General features: G+C 34.8%; 1 protein-coding gene across 3 annotated transcripts in view; it reads left to right on the top strand.

Moving 5' to 3' along the window:
- Positions 1-20,577, top strand: part of TBCEL (tubulin folding cofactor E like) — a 68,016-nt gene that overhangs the window by 29,750 nt on the left and 17,689 nt on the right. For all 3 annotated transcript variants that reach the window (XM_069470774.1, XM_069470775.1, XM_069470776.1), the window contains exons 5-7: positions 389-645; positions 3,642-3,768; positions 6,752-6,868. In XM_069470774.1, coding sequence (XP_069326875.1) covers positions 389-645; positions 3,642-3,768; positions 6,752-6,868 — 501 coding nt within the window. The remainder of the gene's footprint in view (positions 1-388; positions 646-3,641; positions 3,769-6,751; positions 6,869-20,577) is intronic.

Below are 20,577 nucleotides of genomic sequence, written 5' to 3'. Positions count from 1 at the left end.
CTCCTCTCAACTTATACAAGTCCACCCCTTCTTCAAGGCCTTGCATCCCTTCCTGATTATTCCAACTGCAATTTCAATTTCCTTCCTATATGAATTACTATTATACTTGTAGTCAGTATTGCTTAATTTAGTACTTAATTACTTAAGCACAGAATTTATTTAGTGCTACCTTATGTCATTCTCCACTGTTTCATGTACTTTAGGTTTTGTCTTCCCAGATAGATTTTGAACTTCAGGAAGACATCTTTATATTTTTTCTATGATACCTAGCAGAATTTCACATCTTGTAGGCACTTATTTATTATTTATTTATTGAATGAATGAAAATAGGTATAAAGTAGAAACTAAACTGCTTAAAACAATGAAATATTTCCTTTTTTCTCTGCAGTTTGGAGGAGCTCTTCCTGTGCCTTAATGACTATGAAACAGTGTCTTGTCCTTCTATTTGCTGTCATTCTCTTAAGCTACTACATATAACAGACAATAACCTCCAAGACTGGACTGAAATACGAAAGTTAGGAGTTATGTTTCCTTCACTGGATACCCTCGTCCTGGCCAACAATCATCTGAATGCTATTGAGGAGCCTGATGATTCATTGGCCAGGTTGTTTCCTAATCTGCGATCCATCAGCCTCCACAAGTCAGGTGAGGTTCAGGCTTGTTCTCATTCTATATTCAGATTGATCTGAGCTTGTTCACGAAATATAATGAAAGTATATTTCTTTCAGTCATGGCTCTATCTTTTTATAGGATGAATTTTCAACACGACATGCAGATGCCTATTGACTGGCTAAATTTAAGGCATTCACTTTCATAAATGCTCTGTTAAATATTAAGTGGCATAGCATTATATTAACAATTTGTATCTTATACATTAAAGGGGTCATGCTATGAAAAGAGTGAAATGAAATTGATGAATGGGATAATAAAAGGCAGAGTAAAAAGAGTACAAAGAATTACAAACTAGACCATTTTGTCTAGACTTAGTTTAAGCAATTCCAACCTGCTATGCCTTTTCAAATGCTCACTTTTCTATTATCTCTATATAATTTATTGTCAGTTTATTGCTATCTGATCCTGTGTATCACAGGAATGAGTATATTTAGCTTATTTCTTTTTCTTTTAATTAAAAACTTTATTTTTTAGAGCAGTTTTAGGTTTATAGCAAAATTGAACAGAAAATGCAGAGAGTTTCCATATACCACCTCCCCATTTATATACAGTCTATCTCCCCCACTGTCAACATCCCACACAAATATGGTATGTTTGTACTACTTCAATCATTAACCTATGTTGACACACTCAAAGTCCATAGTTTACCTTAGTGTTCACTCTTGGTTTTGTTCATTCTGTGGATTTTGACAAATGTGTAATGACATGTATCCACCATTGAGTATTGTTCAGAATAGTTTCACTGCCCTAAAAGTCCTCTGTGCTCCCTTTATTCATCCCCCCCTTTCTGGCAACCACCGATCTTTTTACTGGCTCCATAGTATTTCCTTTTCCAGAATGTCATCTAGTTGGAATCATTCAGTATGTATCCTTTTCATATTGACTTCTTTCCTTAGTTGTATGCATTTAAGTCCTCCATGTCTTCGTGGCTTGAAAGCTCATTTCTTTTTAGTGCTGAATAATATTCCATTTTCTGAATGTATCACAGTTTATTTTATCCAGTCACCTACTTAAGGACATCTTGGTTGCTTCCCAGTTTGGACAGTTATGAATAAAGCTGATATAAACATCTATGTTCAGGATTTTGTGTGGACACAAATTTTCAGTGCATTTGGGTAAACAACAAGGAGTGCAGTTACTAGATCATATGGTAAGACTGTTGCGTTTCGTAAGAAACTGCCAAACAGTTTTCCAAAGTGGCTGTACCATTTTGTGTTCCCACTGGCAATGTTTGAGAGTTCCTCTTGCTCTGCATCCTCACCAGCATTTGCCATTGTCAATGGTTTGGATTTTGACCACTCTACTAGGTATATTGTGGTGTCTCATTGTTTTAATTTATAATTCCCTAATGACATATGATGTTGAGCATCTTTTCATATGCCTGCTTGCCATCTGTATGTTTTCCTTGGTGAGGCTTCTGTTCAGGTCTTTGGCCCACTTTCTAGTTGGGTTACTTTTTTTCTTATTGTCAAGTTTTAAGAGTTCTTTGTATATTTTAGATAATAGTACTTTATCGGATGTGTCTTTTGCAAATACATTGTCCCAATCTGTGACTTTTCTTCTCATTCTTGACATCGTCTTTCAGCCTTTTTCTTAAAACAACTACATAATTAAAAATAACTCTAACCTACAACTGAAAAAATATAAGCTTAGTTTAATTCGCCATAGAGGGTTACAAGGGTGGGGAATAAATTTTAGAAACCAATATTTTGCATAAAGAAGCTGTTTATTTCACAACATGACATCCCTTGAGCTAACTGTTCTTCCTCCTAAATGGAAATGCCATTGTAAGGGAAGAGGATGATTGTGACTTAGGATATTTGTGCACCAGAGTCCTCATGAATTGCTTCTCTGCCTTTACCTTTGCTAAAGGTTGATAGAAATAGGTGGGACCACATTGTTTCCTGAAATGGATTCAGTGTGTTACAAAATTGTCCAGCTTCATTATTATAGGAATATTTTTCCTACTTGGACGTCCTACCTGACTTAGATGTTGAATATTGCTCACAACCATGGGGAAAGTTTCATTTTAGGAGTAAAAATCTTAATTTGTTCAATATTCTCAAGATTTAGGTTTTCTGTTTTTGTTTGTTTTTTATTTTGGATCTGTCTCCTTTGTCACCAAAATGAGGACAGTATGAAAATGATAATACAGTTGGCCGTCCATATTCATGGGTTCCACATCTGTGGTTCAACCAACTGTGGATCAAAAACATTCGGAAAAAAAAGGATGGTTGTGTTGGCACTGACCACGTACACACTATTTTTTTTTTTTTTTGGTCATTACTTCCTAAACAATACAGTATAGGAACTATTTCCATAGCATTTATATTATATTAGGTATTATAAGTAATCTAGAGATGATTTAAAGTATACAGGAGAATGGGTATAGGTTATATGCAAATACTATGCCATTTTATATAAGGGACTTGAGTATCTGTGGATTTTAGTATCTGCAGAGGTCCTGGACTTGGTCCTCCACAGATAACAAGGGATGACTGTATTTAGTTTCTGGTTCTATTGACCTTGCCTCATTCTAGAATTTGTCAGGTAAAAATTTGAGTATGAAGGTATCAACTCTGATAATAGTTACATTCCATGAGTCCCTATGTGAATGAAATGAGTTGGTCACGTCACTCTTTTTATTACATAGTCATAGCAACGTCCTGCTTATTGAAACCACCAGTTACCCCCTTTATAAGCCATTTTGATAGAGAATCAGTGAATGAGCGGATGTTGGAGAATAAGACTCTCTCACCTTGACTCTGGGATAGGAGATGGGCAAGGATGTGGGGAAATTGTCACAGTGATTAACTGTACTCCTCTCTTTCCTTGGATAAAAATTTTAGGGTCTCTAGTTTATGATCATTTTAACATTTCATAAATTATTAATTGAAGTAATTTTTTTTGCTATGTTCTTATTAGTGTGCTTTTCTGGATTTACTTACACAATATATTTCTCAAATTAGGTTTGCAATCCTGGGAAGACATCGATAAACTAAATTCATTTCCCAAACTTGAAGAAGTGAGATTGTTAGGAATTCCTCTTCTGCAGCCATATACCACTGAGGAGCGAAGGAAATTGGTAATAGCCAGGTCTGTTGTCCTGATTCTGTTGCATTCTTTTCATGGGACCTTAATGTTTCATTAAAGGGATAGCACACTATTTAGGGGGAGTGGACTACGAGTTTATCCATCTCTTGAGTACACTGTGCTTGAAGGAGCTGCTTCTGTAGCTCCAGACCCTGGATGAAAAGGAATGCAAGCAATATGATGAGGAAAATGTAAAATATAATTGTGCTGCTGAGACCACTGAAATATTTCCTCACAAATCTATTCTATTTTTATGCTTTTTAAGACTTAGAATATGTGAAGTCCTGTTTTCGGTCACAAAGTAAAAAGTGTGTATTTAGATTATTAAGTATGAAATGTCCGATTTCCTTAAGTACTAAGTTTGACAGTTGATATCTCTGACATTTTACTTTGACACTTCTTGTTTTGTTTTTATTATGAAAGTATATCCTCATTCTTTCAAATGCACATTTTGGCTTGTGATTACGTTTCAAATTTTTTAGAGCAATTTTTGTGAAACCATGGATAAGTAAAAAATTTGTGTTAGTTTTGAATATGAGTTCTGTTGTGAACCCATGCAGCACAGACAGCTGAAAATATGAATGAAGTGTTTGGGAAGGATGTGGCTAATGAACACATAGTACATTGTCGATGGTTTGAGAAGTTCTGTTCTGGTGATTTTAATCTTGAAAATGAGCCACATGGATGACCTGAGACCAAGGTGGATAATGATGAGCTGAAAGCTGTCGTAGAAGCAAATCCATCTCAAACTACGTAAGAATTAGCAGCAAGGTTTGACGTTACTATTCCAACAATATTGGACCATTTGAAATGAATCGGCAAGGTAAAGAAGCTGGATAGATGGGTTCCACATGAATTAAGTGAACATCAGAAAAGAAATTGTCTCGAAGCTTGCCTTTCTTTGCTGTCACAACCTAAAGGGAAACTGTTTCTATACCGTATTGTTACGTGTGATGAAAAATGGATTCTATAATCGCAGGTGTTCTGCACAATGGTTGGATAAAGACAAAGTGCTGAAACACAGTCCAAACTGAATATTCATCAAAAAAAGCTAATGGTGTCTGGTGTTTCAGCGCTACTATTATTCACTATAGCTTCATGAAACCTGGTCAATAGGTTATAGGAGACGTCTACTGTAACCAACTGGGACAAAATGATGAGTATGCTTGCGCTTAAGCAGCTGAGACTGGTCAATAGAGACAGGCTGATCCTCTTGCAAGATAATGCTCAACCACATGTCTCACAAACAACGCTGCTCAAACGATAGAAGCTGGATTTGGAAACTCTCTGTCATCCACCATATTCAACAGACCTTGCACCAACTGACTACCACTTCTTTCAGACTTTGGACCACTTCTGACATGGAAAAATATTCACACGTGGAAGATGCCTTTCACAATTTCATTGCCACTCGCTCTCCATGCTTCTTCACTGCTGGCATAAACAAGCTACTGTTAAGATGGCAAAACTGTGCCGATAGTTTAGGTGCATACTTTGATTAATTGTACTACTTCTTGTTGGAGATATAATAAACTACACTTTTGATTCAAAATCGGACATTTCATATTTAATGACTTAATAGAATAATTTTTATTGTAGTTGTCCTTATTTTCTCTGTTATATTGATCATTTAAAATGTAAAAACCTGAAAATTGGGCTATTTCATTAGTGTAAAACTTAAGAGAGCAGCATATTTTCTTCTTGAATATAGTTTGGCTTAAATATGACTACCATTATTGCCATCTTCTTCCTTTGACTCTCCCTGCCTTTTGTGTCTAAGCCTCTGCCTGCATAAACTCATAGGAATTTCCCATGAGTGTTTATTTTTGTATGAACTTTTAGAAGAAATAAGATTTTGGCTAAAATGCAAGGGCCATGGATCTATGCTTTGTTCTCTTTTTGTACAATATGTAGTGGTTTTGAAAGGGGAACAGTAGGCTTTCAGTTTCTTCCAAGTATAGTGGTTCTTTAAAGTATACTGGTTCTTTAAACAGGGTATTGATCCTTGTAACCAGCTAATGCCTAGCGTATGTTTACTGCTTTGCAATTGTTAACATACATATTAATATCTCTCTGCAGAAATAAATGTCAACATACTTTTAAGAAAAGAAATCTTGCTATAGTCCTGGTACTTTATTTTCTTTACACAATTCTTTTGTAAACATAAGAAGTTAATTCCTGAATTATATAACCCAATTGTACTGACTACTGTTTAGATCTATGCTATTTTATATGGTAGCCACTAGCTATGTGTGGCTCTGAGTACTTAATATATGTCTTGTGTGAAATAAAATATGCTATAAGGGTAAAATTGATATTAGATTTCAAATACTTTATATAAATAAAAAATGTAAAATAGCTCATTTATTATTTTTAATATTGATTCCATGTTGAAATGATTATATTCTGGATATATTGGGTTAAAGAAAATATACTATCAAAAGTAATTTTACCTGTTTTAGGCCAGGCATGGTAGCTCATGCCTGTAATCCTAGCACTCCAGGAGGCTGAGGCAGGAGGATTGCTTGAGCCCAGGAGTTCGAGGTTGCTGTGAGCTAGGCTGACGCCACGGCACTCTAGCCCCAGCAACAGAGTGAGACTCTGTCTCAAAAAAAAAAAAAAGGAAAATAAAATTAATTTTACCTGTTTTATTTTTACTTTTAAAAATGTGGCTCCCAAAGAATTTAAAATTATATATGGGGTTTGTATTATATTTGTTTAAATTGGTGCTAGAATCTTATTTTGAAAGGTGAGGTATAATTATGAAAGGTCAATGTCACTTCTAAAAATTAAACTAGATTTTTTTGGTTCTTCCGTTCTATACCACTTTTAGTTCATGTCAGTCAGTAGTTGCACATGAGCAGAAGAACTACATCCACTGTGTCCTTTCAAAAGAGTAAGACTGAGTGTCAAACCAATTATTTTCTTTCTAAAGCTAAACATTTTTAGTATCTTAAAATGTCTTTATTTTGGTTTTAATTTATAGATTGCCATCAGTTTCCAAACTTAATGGCAGTGTTGTTACCGATGGCGAACGAGAAGATTCTGAGAGATTTTTTATTCGTTACTATGTGGATGTTCCACAGGAAGAAGTGCCATTCAGGTAAAAAACTCCCACATCAGCTTAGCAAAACACTTTAGAGAGTGTCAAGGCAACTTAAGAACTATTCTTTTAGAGCAAAATCTAATAATTTATTATTGGATTCTTCTTAGAGGACGTTGGTAATAGGTTTTTAAAAAAGAAAGAAACACAAAAGCTCTATTTTATCTCATTTTCCATGGTGTATTTCTTTTAGCCTTGCCATATGTATTAAGAATGATTAGGTAAGTATTTAACTAATTCTAATAGTTCCCACTGCATACTCCATATTATTGATTCCTTTTTGATCCTCTTCTATGGGGACACATTTTTACCTGTCCCCAAAATTAATCTTTTCTTTCATGTTACATCTGCTTTCAGGATATACTAAGTTCTACTATTTGTAGATTTGGCCAATGTGTAGTAGGTTCACAGAATATGAGAAAAAAACTGGAAAATAGACTCTTGAGGAAATATTTAAGGAATCAGGATAGTTGATTATGAAGAGAAAGCCTAAGGGCTAAATTAATAATTATATTTAAGTATATGAAATGTTTATGTATTATATATTGTTTGGTGAGGAACTGCCTTTAACACTCTGTAAATGTAAAAGGAAATGTAGCAAGTATGATATAGACAAATATAAAAAAAATGCCCCCCAAAACAGGTTTCAAGGTGTTGGTAACTAGAATGAGTTACCAAAAAAATTATATGCTTTCTTTCCTTAATGACTTTAAGAATAATATGAATACCCATTTGACAGGAGGAGTATTGAAGTTAAGGCTGAATGTGGATCAGATTAGTTGATCCTTTGGTTACATATGTTTGTGATTCTAATTCATTCTTATTGAACATACTTATTTTTCCCCAAAGTTTTCTATTATTTGTAGACTTTAAGGGGGTTGACATTCTATTAGGCTCAACCTATATAAAAAGACTGCTGTATAAAAGGACTTTATGGTATTAGTAGTAGTGTTTTAAAGCCTAAGCACTTAACAATATTAGACAAATTAAGTAAAGGTTTTGAAGATAACCTTTAAAACTTAACTAAGAATAGCCAGCTAAGGGAAAAATAGATATTACTATATTATTTAACACAACTTAGACATATTAGGTTAAACAATATGAGATAATATTTAGGTAAAAAGTGATCTAGTATCTGTGGTTTCATTTGGTTTAACAACATATTAATGGAAGAAGTAAATGTTAGGCTTAGATCATAAATCTGTCATTATAGTTTACTTAACTTCCATTCTGCTACAAGAAGCTTTTGTATGTATGTGTGTATACACACCCACACATACATAGGAATACGTATATACATAGATACACAAAGAGATATATATATACACAGTCATACATTGCTTAATGACAAAGATATGTTCTAAGAAATCCATTGTTAGCCAGTTTCTTCACTGTATGAACATCATGTTGTGCACGTATGCAAACCCAGATGGCATAGCCTACTACTACACACCTAGGCTATATGGTATGTGCTGTTGCCCCTAGGCTACACACCTGTACAGCATGTTACTGTGCTGAATACTGTACACAATTATAACCTAATGGTGAGTATTTGTGTATCTAAACACATCTAAACATAGAAAAGGTACAGTAAAGATACAGTAAAAAGATAAAAAATGGTACAACTCTCTAGGGCACTTACCATGAATGGAGCTTGCAGGACTGGAATTCACTCTGGGTGAGTCAGTGAGTGAATGGTGAGTGAATGTAAAGGCTTAGCCCTAGGACATTACTGTATGCTACTGTAGACTTTATAATCACTGTTCACTTAGGCTACACTAAATTTATTAAAAAAAATTCTTTCTTCAATAATAAATTAAATTTAGCATATTATAACTTTTTTACTTTATAAACTTTTAATGTTTTTGAACTTTTTACTCTTTCATAATAATATTTAGCTTAAAACACAAACACATTATAAAGCAGCACAAAAATGTTTTCTTTATATCCTTATTCCATAAGGATTTTTTAATTTTAATTTTTTTTTTTTACTTTTTAAACATTTTTTGTTAGAAACTAAGCCACAAACAATACAAAGGACGAGGTCATTGGACTTTTGATGCTCCTATGACTGCTGAAAATAATCTGTCACTGACCTTTTTTTTCTATTTAAAAAGTACTTACTAAGTATTTCCATATGGCTAGCACTGTTCTAGGTGCAGTTAATTAAAGTGAACAAAGTTCCTACTTTTATGGAGCTCATATTCTAATAGGATATCTCACTGACCTTTACTTCATTCCCTCAGGGTCAAAAATCTATAAACCAACTGATTGGCAGTGTTTAGGATGTGTAGTCACACTGTCCCAAGACATAGAGGGAAGGATTATCTGCTCCATTTTAGCTTCTGTAGTGAGAGGTAAAATCTTGTTTCCTCTACCTTGGGACTTTCCCCAGATAGGAACAATTCAGCAAAAATAACATGTATTATTGTCTGCCAGTCGGATTCCTCAACATCTATGTGTACCTTTTTCCCATGGATACATAAAAAAAAAAAATTATTCTTACTTGCCTTAATACATTCCTTATATAAATGAAAATATATTTCTTGCTCCTGAAATGAGATAACCTAGTTCTCATGAATTGCTGCATCTATTTCCAAGTCTTGGATTGTTGGGTGGTATCCATTTGACCTTTATTTCTGTATCTTTAAACTTATCGATTCAGTTGTAAAGTTAACTACCCCAGCATATACCCTTTATAAAATAATGGGAAAAATAGAGAAGAAAGAAAAGGAAAGCTAATTCTGGGTTACTCTGAGTTTCATCTGCACTCACATATTACCCCTACTATATTTTACCTTGAAGGCAGTCAAGATCACTTATCTTGCCTGACAATTAAACTCTTTTTTGGAGGGGGTGTGTGCGTGATTTTTCCTAGTGATTTGTAAAACTTAAAGTGGGTAGTTGGAAGTCTCAGCTTCCAATTGAAATAATTGTTGTAGTACTAGTGGAGACATTTTGCTCTTGGGTTCTAAAGCCTCTAAACCTAGGAATGTGAAATAACAGTTTTGCAAGTTGGTCACATAATCATGAGATGTAGTATGTCTTTCACTTTCACCTTGGGTTTTCAGACCTATCTATTCTAAGGAATAACTGGCATCACTTTTGTTCTTCAAAATGTATACTTCCTGAAGAGTTAAATGGGGATATGATAAGTAATCATCATAAAGTTTTTAGTGGTGCTGCTGTCTTTCTGGTTCCCTTTAGGGAAGTGGTCTTGCTTTTGGTTTAATGTTTTGGTTGAAAGGAGTTCATTGACTACCTATTTATTCTAATCCTAAGCATTCCATGATCAATTAGCTGGGGATCTCAACTACCTTTAGCATAGAATATCATTGAATCCAGTTTCCAGTCAACCACCTAGACAAGCATTTAGTACCATTCCCAGCCACTGAAGGTAGCTTTTGAATTCAGAATCTTTGGTAAGTATACCTATGTTAATAAAGCTAGATCTAAAATTGCTTTTCATTCCTTTATCTAACATACTCAGAATCTATTCCTATAGTTATTTTCTATAAGTTTGTCCATGTGAATGACTAATGTCTTATAATTCTTTTGGTGTTTTGTAATTCATCCCACAGAGCATGCTGTTACCTGATGCTGGTGGAGCAGGATGTATGTGTGGAAGAGTGAAGCAAATGGGGAATTAGCTTCCTCTTGGAAGGGAATTCCTTTAGGAAGGGAAATTTTACTCCCTTTTCAAGAAGACAAGAGAAAGAGGGGTTACCCAGCTAGCAAGAGGGCCTAAGTGAGAATTAGGGATTCAGAATACTCTCACTCAGCTCCTCAGAATCCTCCCGTATACCTCCATTCCAATCCTCTTTCTCTCTTTTCTAATCAGAGCACCAACTTTCATATAGTAGTCTCAATATGCATGCAAATTTAACTGACTTGTAATTTAGCAACCTGGAGCATCAAACCTGTGCATTTTTTTTTTTTTAATGGGCACCTCAGCTCTATTGTTGTAAAGAGAAAAAAGATCCTTTTCTTAACAGTACTGGGTTTCAGTCTGTGCCTTGAGCCTAGTTTGTAGAGATTTGACTATCCTCTCTTTATTTAAGCTATCTTGTACCTTTAGAATAGCAGATGCTCTACCTTATGGTCTTGAATTCTTTATGCCTTGCGTATTGTTCTATTCTTGACAGCACTTTCTCAATCACATAGAGCATTCCACATGACCACAAGTGATAATTAGTTATTTCACTACTCCATGTCAAGGACTTACAGAATCCCTTCCATGAACACTAATATGATATTCACCAGCCCTTTCCAGGCCAGAAGGCAATCCCAAATTGCCCTTAATTACCTGAGGGACTATTGCCTATGATCCACTCTGTGGTACCAATTTCTTAGTGCAAACAACAGAAATCAACTCTGGCCAACTTAAGTAAGATAGGAATTTTGTAAAAGAGTAGTGAATACTCTGTAGCTTACAGAATTGGCAAGAAGATTAAAGAATTAGGCTTGGGGCAGGATTGATGGGAAGCAAGTCACAGCCAAGATGTCCGTCTCACTATATAGACAATGTGCTCCTGACACTGGTCTTTGGACAGTCATCAGTAAGCTGCCCTCAGACACTTATAGCCATGCCTTTGCCTTCTTAACTTTTCTATATCTGCTGTGAGTAAGCTCTGTTGGGCCCTGTGTCTTTGCTTACCCCTTAAGATTTATAATTCCACTTATAGTTAGACAGGTTTAGGTCATCTTCACATGTTCTAGCTTCCAAGGAGTGAAGAAAGTGAATAACTGCTCCTCTTCAGTTTCTGTAGTGAGAAGAGTTCCTGCTTCTTATTTCTCTTTGCTTTTCTGCCAATCAGAAGGGCATTCACATGCTGGAAAGCCAAAGTTGACATACATCCATTATAGTACGTGTTCCCTAGTAGTTTTTCATACAAGTCCCCTGGTGGAATTATCCATTTACTCATCAAATATTTAATATCTTTTGAGCTGATATGCCAGGAACTGTGTTAGGCACTTACAAAGGAATTATAATAGCATTCATGCTGATAGCAAGAGGGAATGATGGATAAGAACAGGAATTTGTTTAAAATGCATTTGTAATGAATTAGGAATAGCAATACATAAACAGTCTTAGTATAATACTCTACTTATTATTCGTTAATTGTCTTCCAAATTATATGCATAACCTCTCCCTAAAATAACAATAGAGAATAGCATTGTGCATAGTTAATAAAAGGTAGAAATTTGACCATCTCGATAATTCAGTGTTCCCGTACAGAATCACATTTGAGCTTTAGTTTCCTGATAGCATGGAGGTATCTATTTATTTTGGAGAAAACATTCCTTTTCATTTAGCCATGAATTTTTTTTTTTAATTAGTGTTAAACCTGATTTTCCTCTAAATTCTAACTTCTGCAACAGCCTCTACTTAGTTTGGTTCCCTGAGCTTTTCTTCTTCCTCTCATTTTCGTCTCTTGTGTCAGTTAAACATGAAATAGCTCTACTCAACTTAGACGTAAGTAAGAAAAGTTACCCAAAATGTCTTTAAGGGCATGAATAAGCAGCAGTATGATCAGCTGAATGTCCTTTATGGTAGCACAGTTATTTTGTGAGTCAGTTGGATTATTCACACACATCTGTTTCCATGTGATTAGTTGTTTTGGCAATAGAACACTTTAAAGATGATCCAGAGATTTGCATACTCTGTTTTCCTATCCCAGGGTAAAATGCAAGCCCTAGTTATCTGAATCATTTGAATTCTTTATGATGAAAAGAATAAAATGTTCAGGGGACTGAAGGGAGACATACTTATTAAGAGCTTATAATTTCTTACAGGTGCTCAATTATCATTTTTATTGCCTTCTACTGATAGGTGGAGCTGGAAGTTTAGCCTCTCTACTATAGCTACTTATGGTAATGGACTAAGACCAAAAACTGAGCAATCAGCCATATGTTTCATGTTTATTTACTTTGTGAAACAACAGAAGATGGAAAATCTGTTTACTGATTCCTGGCCTTTGAACATTATAGTGTTTGCTTTTGCAATCAGTAGACTCTTTCTTTTAAAGCCTTCATCTGTGCCTTGTCTCTTAGTGGCCTGTGTAGCAGTGGTGTGCTAGTTCAAAATAAGTTCAGTGTGTGCTGCAGGTGATTGAAAAGATGTCCTCACTGGGCTGCTCATATTTCAATTATTGGACTGTCATGCCTTACCAGGAGAACTTCTAGGAAATAACTCTAGATTCTAGCCGGGTTTCAAAGGACAGTTTATTTACTGAATACTTACTAAGAACCAAGAGACACTGTGCCAGAAGCCAGAGATAAAGAGACAAAAAAGGTAGTGTTTACTCTCAAGAAGCTTGCCATCTGAGCTAAGCTAGAGATGTATTTCCTTTCCTGGGTCCTCTTCATGTTTCCAACCTCTAAAAATAATTACTCCAGGGCTTAGTTTTTGAACCTCTTCTCTTCTGTACCCATCCCCTACACACCTTTAGCCAGTCCTGTGGCTTTCAATGCCTTCTGTATTCTGATAACGGCCAAATTTTATACCTCCAGCTATGATCTGCCCCTTAATTCTAGACTAGTATTTCCAGCTGCCTACTTGATAGCTCCATCTGGATGTTTAAACCTAATGTGTCCAAAACCAAACTTTTGATCCACTCTCTTCTCCCTTAATCCACTTCCCTACCCCCACCATATCTGCTCCTCTGCACATTTTCCTCCATTTTTCTATCCCCCTAATTGGAGTCATCCTTGATTTCTTTCTCCCACATCCTACATCTAGTCCATTTGTTTTTTTTTTCTCTTTCAGTTCTACTTTCAGAAAATATGTATAGAATCTATTTCTTACCATTCTTTCTAGTCTAAGCATTCATCATCTCTTACCTGCATTATTATAGTAGGTTACTAACCAGTCTCCCTAATCCATCCTTGCTTCCTATAGCCTATGCTCCACATGGCAGCCAATTTATAAGAACTCAAGTTTATGAAAATAATAATAAAAAAACCTTCCTGCTGATTCTCAGACATATCAAGCACACTCCCCCTCAGGCCTTTGTACTTTTTTCCCTGTCTGGAATGCACCATGTTATCTGCTTGACTCTCTCCCTCTCTGACACCTTATCAACGATTCCTTCTCTGCCCACCCTATCTGAAATATCACACCTCTTGTCTCCTATAATTCTCTTAACCTGCTTTTGTTTTTCTTGTCATTTATTAACACATGACATATTATGCATTTCTTGTATAGTCAGTCTCCCCCACTGTACTGTAAAGTCTGTAGAAGTAGGGACTTCTTCTGTTTTTGTACTTTGCTATCTCCCCAGTGCCTAGAGCAGGGCCTGATAGTATAGCAGTTGTTCAGTAAGATGACTGAATAATCACATTATGCTCTGAGACCTTGAAGGAGGAGGACTTAGGTTGCTGGAAGAGGTACTTTCCTAAAAAATGGTTAAGTTGATTTGGTGAAGGTGAGGGAAGGACAGGTGTGAGCACATGAGAAGTAAAGGCACAGAGATATGAAGTCTGTATGTGTTGTGAACTACAACAGTTAATATGACCTGTGACAAGTAGTAAGTGGGAAGTAGATTTTGCTGGGGGGAAGGAAGGAGCCAGAGTAGGCTGCTATGGACTTTGCTATGCCGTGCTGGGAGACTACGGGTTTTTCTTATGTAGGGCAGTGGGAAATCATTGAAAGGTTTCAAGTGGGGAAAGCGACCTGAGCAGATGTTGATTTGTGTTTAGAAGGAGAAACAGAGACAAATCCAGAGACCTGATTAAAAATGGAGACTGTAATAAAGGAGGACATGGTTGCTTGTGTCTTTTCAGAGAGGTGCATGTATTAAGACTGAATCTTACTAGAATTTGAAGTGGCCCACGGAATACACATTCTGAAGTTCTCCTTGTTTTTCTGATATCGATAGCCATGCTTTCTAAGGGTATATAAATATCATTTAGAGAGAAAGAAACCTCCATGTTTCTGGATCTGGCACATGTTAAAGTGTACATGTTTATTATTTTTGCCTTGCCCTTTGTCAGATGTCTGTCCCCCTTTCCGGTATTCATCAGTTTTTCCTTTATTTTATGTTTACTTTATCTCTCTATTTCCTCTGAGAGATTGAATTTAAATGGCTTCTTTAGTACTTAACTAATACACAGTCCTCCTCTGTTTAATTTTAAAGAGAGAGAAAGAGAAAAAAGAAATCAACATAATCACGTGTCTTTTTGGAACTCAATGATTTCTTTTTGTTTTTGAGGACAGTGGGGGGAAGTAAATGCATTGATTTGGGGTGTCTCTTTTTTCAGACTTTAAAATTTCGCTTTGCATAAAGAGGACTTATAAGAGGCATATCTCCAGTAGATAATTATTTGATGGAAGGAGGAAATGCTATTGTCAGAGACAGAGCGGCAAAGCCGGAAATAGGTTTTCTTAAAAGCTTTTTCTTTGCCTTGTCTTTACTTTGGCACCTCACATTCTATTTGTCCAGAATAATCCCTAAACTATGTCTTGGTAAATCCTTTATGATATCAAGGATTATATTAGGAATTCCTCAAATGCTGATTTGATTGTCATTAGCGGTATGCTTTTTAAAACATGGAGAGTATGTTTTTTCCTGCTGAGGACTAATGGCTGTTCTAAATAGAGCTGATTGTATCTCCATGCTATTGTGAGAGCAAGGCAGCAGCCTGTATTTGGACACCGCCTCAGTGAAGGCGTATTTTGTCTTGGATGCTGGAGAAATCCAAGTGTGCTGTGTCCGTTACCTCATATTCCTTCCAGACAGAGGACCTGCTGTTGTGAAAGAACATGTCTATACTGGACATAAGTCTCCTGGGGTTCTCCATATTGCCAGGCTCCATCATCCTCTGACAAGGGCCATGACACAGCACTCCTCACATTCAGCTGGGAGTCTGATGGGAAACAAAAGAGGCATTCTCCTTGGTACACCATGGAGAGCCTCTGAAATGTTAGCTTTCCCTGTGGCTTACAGCCTTTGTCATTCCAATTACCTTGGACTTTATTTTGACTTCTTGCCACTTTCCCAGCCCCGCAGAAGATAGGCTACCTTCCTAATCTTGATTGGAGTTACTTGCGAGTATTTGAATATACCTGCAAAGGAAATATCCCCAAATCATGGTCTTGGGGGAAATTATCTTTGCTGTCTGAATTTTTGTTTTGTCCAAGGCAGAGGGCCAGTTTTATCTTTATTGTTTTTGTTTGCTTTTTAGAATTTAAAAAATACTGAGAATAATAAATAAAGGTTCATGTTCACACAGTTCAGAACTGATGATAGTTAATGTTTTACTATCCTTTGAGTTTAGTTTTTAATTAAAAAGAAATAATATTGTAGAAAAATTACAGAGGCAAAAAAAATACCTTCTTTTTGCTCCCAGTCCTATTCCTTACTCCAAGAAGTAACCACTGGCAAAAATTTGATGTGTATCTTTGATATTATTTTATATTTCCACTAAAATATAAAATAGTATTTTTAATTCTTTTTCAATATCAATTATAGTTTCTTTTCTCAGTCTGTGGCTTTTCAATCTGGTCTCTTTACTTTGTATTTTGTTGAAAAGTTTAAAATTTTAATGTCAAGCTTATTAATCCTTTATGATTTATTCTTATTGCCTCTTTTTTAAGGAATCTTTTTCTTTCCATCCATCACTTAAGATAATCTTCTAATTTTTTTCTAAAGATGTTTTCACATTTATGACTTTGATCTACCTGGAATTTATTTTTGTGTATAGTTTCTTTCTTTCATCTTTTTTTTAAAAACTAATCCCATAACAGATTATTGTGTATCGTTTCAAAGAGAAATCTGAGCTTCTCCCCCCAACTCCTGTCCTGTGTGAATAACTGGTATTTACCGTTGATCTGTAATGCCACCTCTGACATATGTCTCTTTTTTTTATATGCATGGTTTGGTTTCAGGACCCTCTTCTGTTCCATTGGTGCATTTGTCCATCCTTGTCTCATTACAACATTGCTAAATTACATTTCTAAATTACTTTATATTGCCTTAATTCCCAATAAGGCTAAATTATTCCACCTTATTATTTTTCATATTATTTTAGTTATTATAAGCCCTTTTCTCTTCCATATGAATTTTAAGATCAACTTATAAGTTCTATAAAAATCCTGTTGTAATTTGGATTCTGATTACATTAAATTGTATTGACTTATTTGGGGAGGATTGACATGCTGTTACATCTTCCTATCTGTGAACATAGAATGTCTTTTCATTTAATTCAGAACACTTTTTTATTTCTTTCAGTAATGTCTTCTAATTTTCTCACAATTTCCTTGCACATCTTTATTAAACTTATTTCTGGATGTCTTAAACATTTTGTTGCTATTTTAAGTATAATCGTTTTTCTCTGTCACTGCTTCTACTGGGTTATTGTTGCTGTATAGGAATGCCATTGATTTTGTATGATGATCATGTATCCATCAGTCTTACTGACATGTAGAATAATTAACCTTTACTTTCTTTTGGATTTCTAGGTAGACAGGCACATCTACAAATAATTTTTACACCTCTTCTTTCTTTTTCTTGGATATGATTTCCAGTATAAGATTAAAAATGAACTGTAAAGAAACCATCTTTAAAGTTTCAATATATAGTATTTTGATATGAAGTATGACTTTTGCTGTAGGTTTTTGATAGGTTCTCTTTATCAGGTTAAGATAGTTTCTATTTTTCTAAGAGTTTCTTTTATTATGAATGGTCATTGAGTTTTATAGAATGTTCTTTTTGTATTGAGATGAGCATGTTTTCTTCTTTTAATCTAAATTTTAATAATACATTTTCAGGTGTTGAACCATCTTTGCATTCCTGGTATATTCAACTTCATTGTGAAATAATAAATTTTCTTTTTAAGCATGTAGAATTTAATTTTATAATATAATTGTGGTGTTTCCATCTATTTTCATATGTAAAGGTGGTGTGTAATTTTCTATTGTTCTTTTCTGGTTTTATGAAGGTTGTATTTCCTTCATAAAATGAATTGAGTTGATAATTTCATATATTTCTATTAACCGCTTCATTTTGGTTTAAATTTTTATAGTCATTGATAAGCATATGATTTGTGGGTAGTGTTTTAGTTTTTAAATTATTTTATTATATTTAATTTTCATTTGTATGGGCAATACTTCCACATGGAGCCTGATTGAAAATTTTAAAAAGGGTGTATCCCAAAAGTAAGTCTTTTTCCCACTTGTATCCTTAGCAGCGTCTCAGGTCCCCAGGCAACTGTTGATGCAAGTTTCTTGTTATGGTTTCCATTGCTATGCAGTATGTAATTTGTGTATCCAAATTGTCACAAAACAATACACTCTGTACTACATCTTGCCTTTGTCATTTAATGATAGATCTTCAATCATTCCATACTGAGAGATCTTTGTGATTTAAAAAATGTACTATATTAATATTCGTCTCCTTTTTTATTCCTAATGTTTATTTCTGCTTTTCCCTTTTTTCTTGATTGGTCTTGTTAGTGACTATCTTTTAGTAATGTCCTTTGTTTAAAAGTCAGGTTTGCTGAAATATAATTGTCATAGAGTAAATTTTACCATTTTTAGTGTATGTTTTTTAATTTTGACAACACTATAGTAATGTAGCCACCAATATAATCAGAATATAGAATAGTTCCATCATCCAAAAAAATCTCATATTCCTCAACCCTTCTCCCTGACTCCCACCCTCTTGCAACCACTGATGTGTTTTCTGTCCCTATAGTTTTGACTTTTCCAGAATATCCAATAAATGGAATCATATAGTATATAGCATTTTTAATTGAAATGTTTATTGAGATAATTATGGATTCACATGCACTTGTCAAAAATAACAGGCGAGATCCCATGTATTCTTCACCTAGTTTCCCTCAATTTTTACATTTTGCAGAACTATAATACAATATCACAACCAAGATCTTGATGTTGACATAGTCCACTGATCGTATTCAGATTTCTCTAACTTGTACTCGTTTGTGTATGTGTGTATTTTACTTCTTTACATTTTATTGCATGTGTAGATTCACATAACCAAGGTTTGTTTAACCATCTGGAGGGCATCTGAAGAGCAACTGGATTGATTCCAGTTTTTGGTTTTTACATATAAGATAATCTTCTACAAACATTCATGTACAGGTGTTTGTATGAACATTAGTTTTTGTTCCTCTGGGTTAAATGCCCAAGAGTACGATTGCTGGGTCACATGGTTATTGCATACATAATTTATAAGAAACTACCAAACTGCTTTCCAGAAGGGCTGTACCATTTTACATTTCCACCAGCGATGGGTGAGTGATCCGTCAGTGATCCAGTTCTCTCTGCATCCTTGCCAGAATTTGGTGTTGTCACTATTTTTTCATTTTAGACATTATGATAGGTGTGTAATGATATCTCATTGTGATTTTTACTTCATTTTCCTGATGGCTAAAGATGTTGAACAGCTTTTCATTTGCTTCTTTGCCATCTTTAAAGCCTCGTCAGTAAGAGTAGTCTGCGTGTTTTTTGCCCAGTTTTGGTTGGGTTGTTTGTTTCTTTACTGCTGAGTTTTGAGAGTTTTTGATAATAGTCTACTAGTCCTTTGTTGGATATTGGTTTGTGAATATTTTCTCTTAGTACTTAGCTTGTATTTTTATTCTTTTTAATGACCATTTCATATAATAAAAATTTTTAATTTTAGTGAAGCCCAGTTTATCAAGTTTTGCTTTTATGAATTGTGCTTTCAGTGTTAAGAGCTCTGCCTAGCCATAGATCTTGAAGATTTTCTTGTTTTTTTTTTTTTTTTTTTAAGTTTTATAGTTTCTCATTTTACATTTAAGTCCATAATTCATTTTGAGTTAATTTTTGTGCAAGATATGAGGTTTAGGTCAAGGTTCTTTTTTTTTTTTTTTTTTTTTTGCCTGTAGTGGTTTAGTTACTTCAGCACTGTTAGCTGAAAAGGCTGTTTTTCCCCAGTGCATTGCTTTTATACCTTTTTCAAAAATCAAGAGAGTATATTTGCATGAGTGTATTTCTGGGTTCTCTATTCTGTTCCATTTATCTATGTGTCTATTGTGCCACAAATATCACAATGTCTTGATTATTATAGCTATATAGTAATCTTTAATTCACATAAAATGACTCCTCCCACTTTATTCTTCAAGATTGTTCTAGCTATTTTAGGGCCTTTGCCTTTCCATATAAATTTTGGACTAAGCTTTCTGTTTCTGTCTGCAAAAAACCTTGTTGCAGTTTTGATAGAAATTTTATTAAACCTATAGATCAATTTGGACAAGGTTGACATTTTTTACTACATGGCATCTTCCAATACATATGTCTTTCCATCTGGGCCTTTGATTTCTTCCACTAGCATTTTGTAATTTTCAACATACAAATCCTATTTGTCTTTTGTTAGGTTTACACCTAAGGACAGTCATGTGTTGCTTAATGATAGGGATACATTCTGAGAAATGAATCATTAGGTGATTTTGTCACGTGAACATCATAGAGTGTACTTACAGAGATCTAGATGGTTCAACCTACTACATACTTAGGCTATATGGTATAGCCTATTGCTCCTAGTCTACAAACCTGTACTACATTTACTGTACTGAATACCATAGGCAATTGTAACACAGTGGTAAGTATTTGTTTCTCTAAACATAGAAAAGGTCAGTAAGATATAATATAAAAGATCAAAAGAATTGGTACACCTGTACAGGGCACTTACCATGAATGGAGCTTGCCGGACTAGAAGTTGCTA

Source organism: Eulemur rufifrons, chromosome 6, assembly GCF_041146395.1.
Source record: "Eulemur rufifrons isolate Redbay chromosome 6, OSU_ERuf_1, whole genome shotgun sequence".
Taxonomy (NCBI): Eukaryota; Metazoa; Chordata; class Mammalia; order Primates; family Lemuridae; genus Eulemur; species Eulemur rufifrons.
The sequence above is the reverse complement of the archived record's forward strand: the minus strand, read 5'-3'. Positions and strand labels throughout refer to the sequence as shown.